This window comes from Hemicordylus capensis, chromosome 16, assembly GCF_027244095.1.
Source record: "Hemicordylus capensis ecotype Gifberg chromosome 16, rHemCap1.1.pri, whole genome shotgun sequence".
NCBI lineage: Eukaryota > Metazoa > Chordata > Lepidosauria > Squamata > Cordylidae > Hemicordylus > Hemicordylus capensis.
The window spans coordinates 6,614,321-6,625,963 of NC_069672.1; the positions used below are offsets into that span (position 1 = coordinate 6,614,321).

Here is an 11,643-nt window from a genome sequence, read left to right on the forward strand (position 1 = left end):
AGAAGTGTGACCCCCAGGTCGGCAAAGGGCCACCTGTGTGCATCCCCGACCCCCCGCTGGAGATTGTGAGAAAAAAGGAAACCTTTCCAGGCTTGTAGACATGCTTATGCTTGTAATATAACCATGGTGGGTCCCAAAAACTCCCAAGTGCGGCATATCTGTAGATGTTTTGCCTCTAGGCTGCAGAAGCAGTCTAGTGAATTCTAATGCTGAGCATGCGCAGCCGGTATTTCTGCTTTGCAAGCTTCAAGAAGACTAGCAAAAGGACGCAGATGGATGCCTGACTGTCAGTCCAGCCATTAATCCATAAAATACAACCCTGCTGCTTAGATCGCAAGGTGCGTGCATGTTTTGCATCCTACTCTTTGCAACAGCAACCATAACCGTTTTTTTAAAAATCTGCCTTTCCTTTTATTAGCATAGCACTGCTCTGCTGATAAGGTGCCCTGACTTTAGACATGATCTCCTTGTGGTGGGGCTGTAATGCATTGCTGGCTAGTAGGCTTGTGCATTTCGATTCAGATACAAAATGTTTTGTGCCCGAAAATGGCAATTTTGGAGGTTTTGTAACCAAAACAAAATCAAGAATTTAAAAACAGATATTTTTGTTTCCAAATCGAAATGACTGTGTTTCCAACAGAATGCTTTGTTCTTTGGGAAAGCATTGCAATTGAAATTGACTTCTCTGACTCTCTCCTCTCCAGCTGAGGCACTGATTAGCAGAAGATAAGATATGCAAAAAGCTTTTGAGCTTGAATGGTTTAGTTAAATGTGTTGTATTCAGTGTGATTGAAATGCAAACTGACCTTGCAAAGGGATTTGGAAGACAGCATTTTGAGACGGAAATACCCAAATATATTTGGGAGAAATCTAGCTCAGTATTGTCTACACAGACTGGCAGCGGCTTCTCCAAGGTGCTTGGCAGGAGTCTCTCTCAGCCATCTCTTGGAGATGCTACCAGGGAGGGAACTTGGAACCTAGATGCTCTTCCCAGAATGGCCCCATTCCCTAAGGGCAATCCCTTCCAGGGCTCACATGTAGTCTCCCCTTCAAATGCAAACCTGGACAGACCCTGCTTAGCAAAGGGGAGGATTCAAGCCTCGCTACCACACCCAACTGCAAAATAAGATTTTGATCTGACTCGGTACATAGGAAGCTGCCATATACTGAGTCAGACCATTGGTCTATCTAGCTCAGTATTGTCTACACAGACTGGCAGCAGCTTCTCCAAGGTTGCAGGTGGGAATCTCTCTCAGCCCTATCTTGGAGATGCTGCCAGGGAGGGAACTTGGAACCTAGATGTTCTTCCCAGAGCGGCTCCATCCCCTAAGGGCAATCTCTTCCAGGGCTCACATGTAGTCTCCCATTCAAATGCAAACCAAGACAGACCCTGCTTAGCCTTGCTACCACACCCTACTGCAAAATAAGATTTTGGGGCCCCTCCTTTCAGGCACCACTGAAAATCCCACCCCCCCGGGACAGCAGGCAGCCCCCATAGCCAACTCACCCTGATGACAGCCATGCGCACCCCAACGGCCACCCCCCCCCCACTTAAATAGATGGAATAGCTCTGGGGGTTTTGTTACATGGAGTCAAGGCAGGTTTCCTAAGCCTATAAAGCTTGGACCTTGTCTGGTTATTCACCACATCCTGAACTTAGGAACACAGGAAGCTGCCTTCTACTACAGAGTCAGACCATTGGTCCGTCTAGTTCAATAGTGTCTACTCTGACTGGCAGCAGCTCTCCAGGGTTTTTCAAACAGAAATTGCTCTCCGCCCTCCCTGGTCCCCACTTGGGACCTTCTGCATGCAGATGTTCTTCAACTGAGCACATATACAGCACTCACATATAGGCACCCCCATCCAAATGTAAGCCAATGGCATGTGGTGATGTAGAGCCTCCATATTCAGAGGCAGTGTACCTTTGAAGAACTATTACAATCTCAATAAGTTATTTAAACTATTTTCTTAGACAGGTAAATACACATTCCTCAAATTATATGAATTATTTCGCCAAAGGTGAAACCATGAAAGGAAAGGAAAGCCAACTAATCAGTTTAGACAAGTACATCCTATCTACAACCATGCCTCTAAATACCAGTTGCAAGGGAGTAGCAGTAGGAGAGAGGCCATGTACATACCTCTTGCCTGTAGGCTTCCCAGGGGCATCTGTTGGGCCATTATGTGAAACAGGATGCTGGACTTGATGGGCCTCCTTGGGCCTGATCCAGCAGGGCTGCTCTTATATTCTTATGGTCTTATGTTCTAACCAATCTGATTTCAAGAACACAGGTTGTCTCTTCCACCGCCTCCTCATTCTTATTAATTATTTAAGGTTTTAAAAAAATCAATTTTAGGAAAGGGGGAGGGGAGCAGGTTTTAAAACAATTCCTTATCATCACTTTTGCAAAATATAAATGTACTAGCTGATCCCACACAGAGCATCTGTGCAGTAGTACAATCCCACCACCTTCTGCCCCAGTCTTCTCCCCCCAGCCTTCTGCCCCAGTCTCTGGTCCCCGATGCCCGCCAGGCCTCTTCTCCCCCCTGCCCACCTGTGATTTTTTTTGCCCCAGACATAAATTGGGCTAAGCTCCCATGCGCAATGAAGAACCCAAATCGTGTCTGGAGCACTCCCCGATAGTCCCCAGGGATGTGGACCTAAATCTGGATGATATGTGAAAGCATACCTGCCCTTCCAAGGTAAAATCACCGTCTGGGGGAACGGTACTGGTGAGCAGTGGGGAAAGGGCCTTACCTTTTCCTCCCTCCACTTGGCAGGCAGTCACTTCTGTCTGCCTCTGTGTCTTTTATTTATTTATTTATTTATTTATTTATTTATTGCTAAATTTATATACCACCTTTCATTAAAACAATCACAAGGTGCATCTTTCCTACACTAGAAGTGTGAACACTGTAAGATCTTCCCCTAAGGGGGATGGAGCCGCTCTGGGAAGAGCATCTAGGTTTCAAGTTCCCTCCCTGGCAGCATCTCCAAGATGGGGCTGAGAGAGATTCCTGCCTGTAACCTTGGAGAAGCCGCTGCCAGTCTGTGTAGACCATACTGAGCTAGATGCATCAATGGTCTGACTCCGTATATGGCAACTTCCTATGTTCCGCCATTCCCTTTCTCATCCCTCTCTCCCTATATCAGTGGCGCTCTTACCCGTGAAATTTACTCAGAATAGATTTCCTCCGCTCTGCGTGAATTTCTGCTCACTTGGTGTTTCACTTTCTATTCCTCTCCCCACCTTCCATTTATATCCAGACCCCTCCTCGCTCAAATCGACTCCATCCCCCCCAAATCCCCTCTTTCTCAACGTTCTTCATCGTCCTGGGCCTCCACTGCTCCCTGGGGCCCCCAAATCCTTTTTAGTCTGTCCTGGGTGGTGTGGGGTTGCTGTTGACCTGCACTGTGCCAGGCAGCTGAGTGTGATTATGACCTGTGCCGGGTGCTTTAGAGAGAGAGCAGGGTGTGTGTGGAGGGTGTGGGGAGGATGTGGGATGAGAATAATGTTTCTGCTACTGCACATTTGCTTAAATATACCCCACATGTTAAAAATACTCTGTGTGTGTGTGTGTGTGTAGGGGGATGATGTTTAACATCCAGTGGGAGGGGGGCCTTCAGCAGGGGAGGGAAGCTCCAAAGGCCTTTAGGTCCAGGCTCCAAAATTACCTGCGTGCACCCCTGCTCCCTGCTCCTGAGAATCTCTTCTTCTGTCTCTTTCAGATGCAAGACCTGCTGTCAGAAGCCGGCCCTGATTTCCCTGAGGCTGAGGAGGCTCCATCGGACGCCAGGCAGGGGCTGCCCCCCAGCGGGTTCAAACAGGAGGGTGATGGAGGTACGGCCTTGCTAGTTAATGAGAGATGGGGCGGACTCCCCCTTCTTCTCCCTCTCTCTCAAATATCCCTGCTGTCTGTGGTCTGCTTTTGATGTTCCCCTCAGCCCGTTTGGGGAAGGTGCTCCCTTCCAGCCTCTCATGAGGTTCTGGAAATCTGTTCAGCAGTCTCAGGAGTCATCTACTACGTCTATATGTCCGGAGGCACTTTTTCTTTCATGGAGCTTAATTATAAAAGTGTACAGAAAAACAAAATTTGTGTCAAGGACGAATGATGATTTGAAACCATCGCATCTCCAGCAGCCTTACCTCTTTCCTGCTAAAGGTTCCCTCTGAGTCACTGACCCCAGAGGGTGGGGCAGGTGCTCCCACCGGATCTCCCACTCCGGGACCCCTGGAAACGGGAAGGCACTTTTCATGTGCTCCCTCCAACAAGCACTCCTGTGCCCCTTCAGGATTTGCTCTGGTGTCTGTCCCAGTTTTCTACAGTGCTGCACTCAAAAGATCCCAAGGGAAGTCAGAGAATGGGAAATGTTCATGGAGGGGAGGAGTTCATTGGGCCGGCGGGGAGCAAGGCTGCTCCTTCAACAACCCCCCCAACTCTACCTGCTTGATTTAGTTTGCACTGCAGCCTTCAGAGCAAGGAATCTGCCACCTGTCACCGTCTCTGGTTTCTGGGAACAGAGGAAGCTGCCTTCTGCCGCGATAGACCATTGGTCCTTGTAGCTCAGTTTTGTCTACACCGACTGAGCCTCCAAAGTATCAGGCAGGAGTCTTTCCCAGCCCTGTCTAAAGATCCTGCCAGGGATGGAACCTGGGACCTTTTCCATGCAAAGCACAAGCTACAGCCCCCTCCTGAAGGGGAATGTCTTACAGGGCTCATGTGCAGTGAGTCACCCATCCAGAGGCAAACCAGGGCAGACCCTGCTTAGCAACCATTCATGCGCACTGCTGCAAGGCCAGCTCAGCTCTCCACCCATCTTTACTTTGGAGAAACCATCCAGGGAGGGCGTGTCCGACTCCTCCCCCAGAAGCCCTTTCCCTGTCCCATTCCTCTTCTACTCTCTTGCCCCTTGCCTTTCTGATAGACACGATGGAGGAGAGCCTCTGAAATCCTTGCCATGCTGTTATGCTACCTGGAATATCTTTTGGGGTAGACCCTCTTCTCCAGCCTCTCCTGCAGTTAAAAAAGCACCACTGGTTAAAACAGTTGTGCACATTGTATGTGCATTTTGAAGGCTGCAAAAAGCCATCATGAAAAGGTTTTTTTAAAAGAAATTCTATTTGTTTCTGTCTCTCTTTCATTCTCCTCCACCTTCCCACCACTTTTGTGTCTTTTGCAGATGCTGGAAGGCAACCGCCCAGGCGTCCTCATCCATCTCTTCTTTCCGGGGGAGCAGAAGAAGATTCGGGAGGAGGGGATCAGGTAGGAGAGGGGTTGTGAGGGGAGGAGGATGCAGGATGGACAGAGGAGCGCTATTCCTGGGTCATTTCTCTGGCCCGGGAAGAAGGTCTCTTTCCTTGGGCATCTGACCAAGCTGTGGCTAGTAGGCCTTGAAGCAGTCACCGGCTAGGAAGAGTTGAGTCTGGCTACCTAGGCAAGAAGTCCCCTTTGAAAGGGTTAGCTCTCCAGTCCTCAGCAGGGGGAGAGTATCTGTGCCTCAGAATCTCGAGAGAGCATCTTTCCCTGTGACTTTGGCTGGGGTTTCTCCACGGTGTGTTTCTCGTGAGAATCGGAGACCCTCTGAGACTTGGCACACACACACCCCTTACCTTTTTTTGCTGCGTAAACCATTTTTAAACTTTTTGTTGAAAAGCAGTACTCTATATAACATAGAACTGATGAGCCTGCAGGGGAACATCCCCCACCTGTCTCCCACCCCCTTTCCTGAACGACCCTTTTGGATTGTGTTTAGAAGGGAAAGACACAATCTGTGATCTGCCAGGTATCCAATGTTTCCTTCCTCTTTCGTGGCTAGGTGACCTTTGAGGAAGTGGCCGTGCATTTCACGGAGGAAGAGTGGGCGCTGCTGGATCCGGCCCAAAGAGCCCTGCACAGAGAAGTCATGGAGGAGAATGCTGCAAATCTGGCCTTTCTGGGTAAGCAAAGCATCTTTTCCTCCTCTTCTTTTGTGGAAGGGGAGAGTCAAAGTCAAAGAGAGATTGGCCTGGTTTGCTCAGTTGGCAAGAATGTTGTAGAAATATTGCCCAAGTCTTGAGCTTGATGTGCTTATGGGCCACAGACCAGTGCGATAGAAAAGGCTTGTTCACACGCCTGGACTTGGATCAGAGTGGGAGGAAGCGATCCTGTGGGCGGCAGCAGCTGGACAGGAGGAGTTTTTGCCCAAATTCAGTCAGCAGTAACTGGCCTTCTCCACCCCCAGCACAGTGCCTCCCATGACTGTTGCTGGGGTCTATCTTATGTATCTTTTTAGATTCTGAGCCCTTTGGGGACAGGGATCCATTTTATTTATATATTATTTTTCTGTGTAAACCACCCTGAGCCGTTTTTGGAAGGGTGGTATAGAAATCGAATCAATAACAACAACAGCTGGGTGCAGCTTTGAGATAGGATGAACCTGCCCTGAGTCTGGTTGTGCAGATGAGCCTAGTAGTTAGAGTCAAACTAGAACCTGGAAGGTCTGGGTTCAGGTACCCCGTCAGATAGCGATGAAGCTCATTGTTGGCTTTGAGCCAAGCATCTCTGACCTCCTTCATCAGATTGTTGTCGGGGTAAAAGATGGGTGCGATATTAATGCATGAAGCCAAACACATCCCTGAGGAGGCTCTCTCTGACTGACCCTGAAGATACAAGGCGGCCTCAGTGGGGAACAGGATCTAGGTCCATCTCACTGGGCACAGTCTACACCTGGGCTGCAGAATTTTGGCCCCATGGTTGAATTTGGCTATACCCCACATCACCCCTAACCACAGTGGCCACTAGCCAGGGATCATGGAGGTGAGCTTTTTACCACAACCCCAACATCTCACCAGCCCCAAGTGTGAAACTTTGCCATGAGTTATGTGAACACTTTTTCGTGAGGAAGAGGATTTCCACCTGGAAAGGTTTGGGATTCAGGGTTTTTTTTGCAATTAGAAAACCTTGGTAGACTTCTCAATGCAGCCCCAGAGCAGCTTTAAGACACATGGGGAGCATGTTATCTACTCCCCAGAACATGCAGTGAAGAAAGCACCATCCCTTAACATCACTTCACTCATTTCTTTGACCACACGTTACTAGGAGAAGAGGAGGCATGACCTCCACTTAGGATGCTCACATCAGTACCCCCACCTAGAGGAATACTTAGCATTTGTATTGCACAACGGTTCCGAAACAGAGGGCCTCAAGAAGTGGCCAAACTGCAACTCCCACCAGCCTTGGTGACAGTGTATTGTGTCTGGGGGATGATGGGAGTTGTAGTTGAGCAAAATCTGGAGGCTCCCATGTTGGGAAGCTGGCAGGGGCGTATCTAGGGGTAGGGCCGGCAGGGCACGTGCCCTGGGCGCCACTTGAAGGGGGGGCGCCATTTTGTAAAATTAATTTTAAAAAAAATGGCTGCCAAAAACAAAATGGCCACCATGCATGCTCAAATGGCCTCTGTAAGGCCCTAGGTCATGCCTTGCAGAGGCCATTTGAGCATGTGCGGTGGCCATTTTGTTTTCAGTGGCCATTAAAAAAAAAGATTTTTAAAAATGGCCACTGCACATGCTCAAATGGTCCCTGCGAGGCCCTAGAGGCCAGTGGGGGGAGGAGGGACCTTTGCAAAAAAAAACAAAAAACCCAGCCTTTAGGAAGCCCCCTGAAGGGGCTACAGGTAAAAAAATAATTATATATAATATAAGTCACTGTACACATATTCAGATTGGCACTATGTACAGAGAATCAGGGCTTGTGAATACTGAGCTGATGCTTATGAGATAGGATTGTATTCATTTGCTCTTACTTTGCTTCTTGTGATGTGAGTTAAATGTGATGTCTTGCTAATATGGCTATTAATGGTGAATTTGTCTTTGAATCAGTGTGAAATCCTTAATATTAAGGCCCACTGGGAGTTTCTTGCTCTCTTTCTCTCATTTTAACTGTCTTTCTGAAAGACTAGAATATATTCCAAGCAGTGACACAGTTTACTCTGCATATCCTTTAATTATTTACAGAGTGTCTGGGAAAAGTCAAATTCTCCATTGATTTTTAAAACTTATGTAATGGTGATGCTACAATACATTGTAGAGAATTAGACAGGCACTTCTGTTTAGTTTTCCAAGTACACCTCCACGTAGTATTTGGGTATTTCATGAGCCCCCACATACTGAAATTTGTAGTTTTCCAGCATTTTTTGGTCTGGCTAAGTCCACTGCTAAAATAGTTTTTGAAAGATTAAAAGATTAACGAGCCTGACGTATTTTTCAGCAGATATTATGGTAAAGTTATCTGAAAGATGGGTGTCAGATGCTTGGACAGGGGGCGCAATTTCAGTGTTTGCCCTAGGCGCTATTTTCCCTAGATACGCCTCAAGCCGGGTATAGTACTTTCAAGTGTGCCAAGACCTCATGGGCCTGATTGTAATTCACACACAACCACCCTGTAAGGTCAGTGGGCATGATTCTGCCCGTCTTTCAGGGGTGAGGCTAAAAAGAAGCAGCTTCCCTCTGTTCCTTCTTTTCCTTTCCATTGTGACTGGGGTGGTGTCTCCCTTCTTGTTTGGTTTCAGTTGTCCTAAGACACAGTCACTTGGCCCATCTAGAAATCTGGCCTCTCTTTCAGGACCTGAATGTGAATTTGCCCAGCCTAAGTGAGGGTGAGTAAAGCCACCCATGATTACATCTCTATCTCACTTTGATGCCTCCCTGATTTCCTTTTTCAGCTTCAGGACTAAGATGGTTCAAAGCAAAGAGCTTCAGCACGAGTGGAGAACTTAATAAACACCATAGAACTCACACTGGGGAGAAGCCATATAAGTGCTTGGAGTGTGGAAAAAGCTTCAACCAGAGTGGACAGCTTAATGTACACCACAGAACCCACACTGGGGAGAAACCATATAAATGCTTGGAGTGTGGAAAAAGCTTCAACCAGAGTGGACATCTTAATAAACACCATAGAACCCACACTGGGGAGAAACCTCATAAATGCTTGGAGTGTGGAAAGAGCTTCAGCCAGAGTGGACATCTTAATAAACACCATAGAATTCACACTGGGGAGAAACCATTTGAATGCTTGGAGTGTGGAAAGAGCTTCAGCACGAGGGGCAATCTTACTTTACATCTCAGAACCCACACTGGGGAGAAACCACATAAATGCTTGGAGTGTGGAAAGAGCTTCAGCCAGAGTGGAGATCTTAATGTACACCTCAGAACCCACACTGGGGAGAAACCACATAAATGCTTGGAGTGTGGAAAGAGCTTCACCACGAGGGGAAACCTTACTTTCCACCATAGAACCCATACTGGGGAGAAACCACATAAATGCTTGGAGTGTGGAAAGAGCTTCAGCCAAAGCGGAGATCTTAAAGTACACCATAGAACTCACACAGGGGAGAAACCGCATAAATGTTTGGAGTGTGGAAAGAGCTTCAGCACAAGTGGACAGCTTTCTTTACACCGTAGAACCCACACAGGGGAGAAACCATATAAATGCTTGGAGTGTAAAAAGAACTTCAGCACGAGTGGACAGCTTTCTTTACATCGTAGAACCCACACAGGGGAGAAACCATATAAATGCTTGGAGTGTGGAAAAAGCTTCAGCAAGAGAAGATACCATAATATACACCGTAGGACCCACACTGGGGAGAAACCATATGAATGCTTGGAGTGTGGAAGAAGATTCAGCCAGAGGGGAGATCTTGTTATGCACCATAGAACCCACACTGGAGAGAAACCATATACGTGCTTGGAGTGTGGAAAGAGCTTCAGCCAGAGTGGAGATCTTACTAGACACCATAGAACCCACACTGGGGAGAAACCATATAAATGCTTGGAGTGTGGAAAGAGCTTCAGCCGTAATGGACATCTTACTATACACCGTAGAGAACACACTGGAGAGAAACCATATCACTGCTTGGAGTGCGGAAAGAGCTTCCGCCAGAGTAGACAGCTTAATGAACACCATAGAATCCACTCTGGGGAGCAACCGCATGAATGCTTGGAGTGTGAAAAGAGTTTCAGGAGGAATTCAGACCTTACCACAGATGCACAAACTCATTCAGCGTAACCGAAACTGAAACTGCAGAGAAACCTGAGAATCTTACTCACTCTGTGAAATACCCTTGCTTTTACCCTTGTTTCTGAGGGATTTGATGGTCCTCCTTGTGTTTCTGGTGGTTCTGTGTTACAAAGAAGTCTACCTAATTGGTTCCAACTGATTCATGACAATTCGTGTTTCACAGCATGCTCTTTCTTTTCCTTGACTCTGAACACATTTCTGTGTTGGTCGGTGTAGACAATACTGAGCGGGATGGACCAATGTTTTGTCTATATTTGGGAACTCCATATGTTCATCCAGAGTCTCCACCACGGCTCGGGGGAAGCTCCTGCTTTGCAGGCCGATGGCCACAGGGTCAAGCCCTGGCAGCATCTCCAGCTGCTGGGAAAGACGCCTGCCCATCATCTTGGAGAGTCACTGCCAGCCAGTGTAGACCACCGTTGGATAATTTTGCCCCTCCTGCAGATGTTGGATACAACTCCCATCATCCTCTGACTATTGGCTACTGTGGCTGGGAATGATGGGAGTTGTTGTCCAAAAACAGCTGGAGGGCTTAAGTTGAGCAGGGCTGTCCTAGAGCAAGGAGCGAAGCAGGAGCTCTGCCACTGAGCCCCATCCTTAGGAACATAGAAAGGAGTAGGAGGCTTGCATTCCTTACCTACCTACCTACCTACGTACCCATACACGCATATGCCACATGTAATCACATTCTTTCAACCCTTTATAAGGTTTTATAAGGCTCCTCTGCATGGGTTCATATATATCAGTTTGGTTGGGATCTGTTTGAGCATTCTACAGGCTTGTTCCAGTGTTTCCGCTAACAGGGATTCCCAGGTCTTATTGACTACAACTCCCATAATCCCTAAGCAAAGGCTGTTGCAGCTGGAGAATGCTGGGAACTGTAGTCAAGAACATCCGGGCACCCCAGTTAGAGGGAACGTTGAGCTGTTCTTTTTGAAAATTGCTATTCTGCGCGAATTGCTGCGCTGTCCGAATTCTTGGCAGGACAGAGCAAGATGGAGCTGGCTTTAGGTCAGATACCTGGTCAGATACATGGGGCATTGGGACATGAATGCAAATTAGATGGCTTATTTTCTAACAAACAAATCACAAGAACACAGAAGGGGCTTTTCCTGCTTAGTGTTGGCCATTAGGTAAGGGCAAATAACCATGATATCATAGAACCCAAATATACAAGTGATGTAAGCAAGCTATGTAAGCCAGCAATTAATAAAATCTTATTACAGCTTACCATTTGTTGAATATTTTATTGAAATACTCATATCATTTTGTTATATCATTTGTTTGTACACCCGGCAATATTGATCAATACCTACAGTAATCCTTCTAAATGATCTTTCCAATCAAGTTGAGTGGTACCGTATCTTGTAATGAGATGTGGCCTATCAAAACTTAACATCTATCTCAAAGCATCCTCTTGGGAGGGGAGGACCAGAGGTGCTCTTACCTCTGGACTTCTGGGCCAAATCCTCTTTTGTCTGCCCCAGGTGGTGTGGTCACTACACTACCAGCCTGTGCAGCATTTGGCGCTGAGTGTGGCCTCTGCTTTAGAGACAGAGTGGGGAACCAAATCTGTGGGATGGAAAG

At 47.4% G+C, this 11,643-nt stretch overlaps 1 protein-coding gene across 1 annotated transcript; it reads left to right on the top strand.

Annotated features, from left to right (window-relative positions):
• The first annotated feature begins 240 nt into the window (after window positions 1-240).
• On the top strand, window positions 241-11,286 carry LOC128338470 (zinc finger protein ZFP2-like). The gene is made up of 5 exons (XM_053280970.1): window positions 241-338; window positions 3,731-3,842; window positions 5,183-5,265; window positions 5,819-5,939; window positions 8,702-11,286. Exons 2-5 carry the CDS (start codon window positions 3,731-3,733, stop codon window positions 10,042-10,044), a joined length of 1,659 nt encoding a protein of 552 aa, XP_053136945.1. The 5' UTR covers window positions 241-338; the 3' UTR covers window positions 10,045-11,286.
• Window positions 11,287-11,643: the final 357 nt, after the last annotated feature.

Coding starts and splice junctions, on each gene's coding strand:
- LOC128338470 (XM_053280970.1), top strand. CDS start 3,731: ATGCAAGACCTGCTGTCAGAAGCCGGCCCTGATTTCCCTGAGGCTGAG. Junction 3,843..5,182: donor CAAACAGGAGGGTGATGGAG/GTACGGCCTTGC, acceptor TGTCTTTTGCAG/ATGCTGGAAGGCAACCGCCC. Junction 5,266..5,818: donor ATTCGGGAGGAGGGGATCAG/GTAGGAGAGGGG, acceptor TTTCGTGGCTAG/GTGACCTTTGAGGAAGTGGC.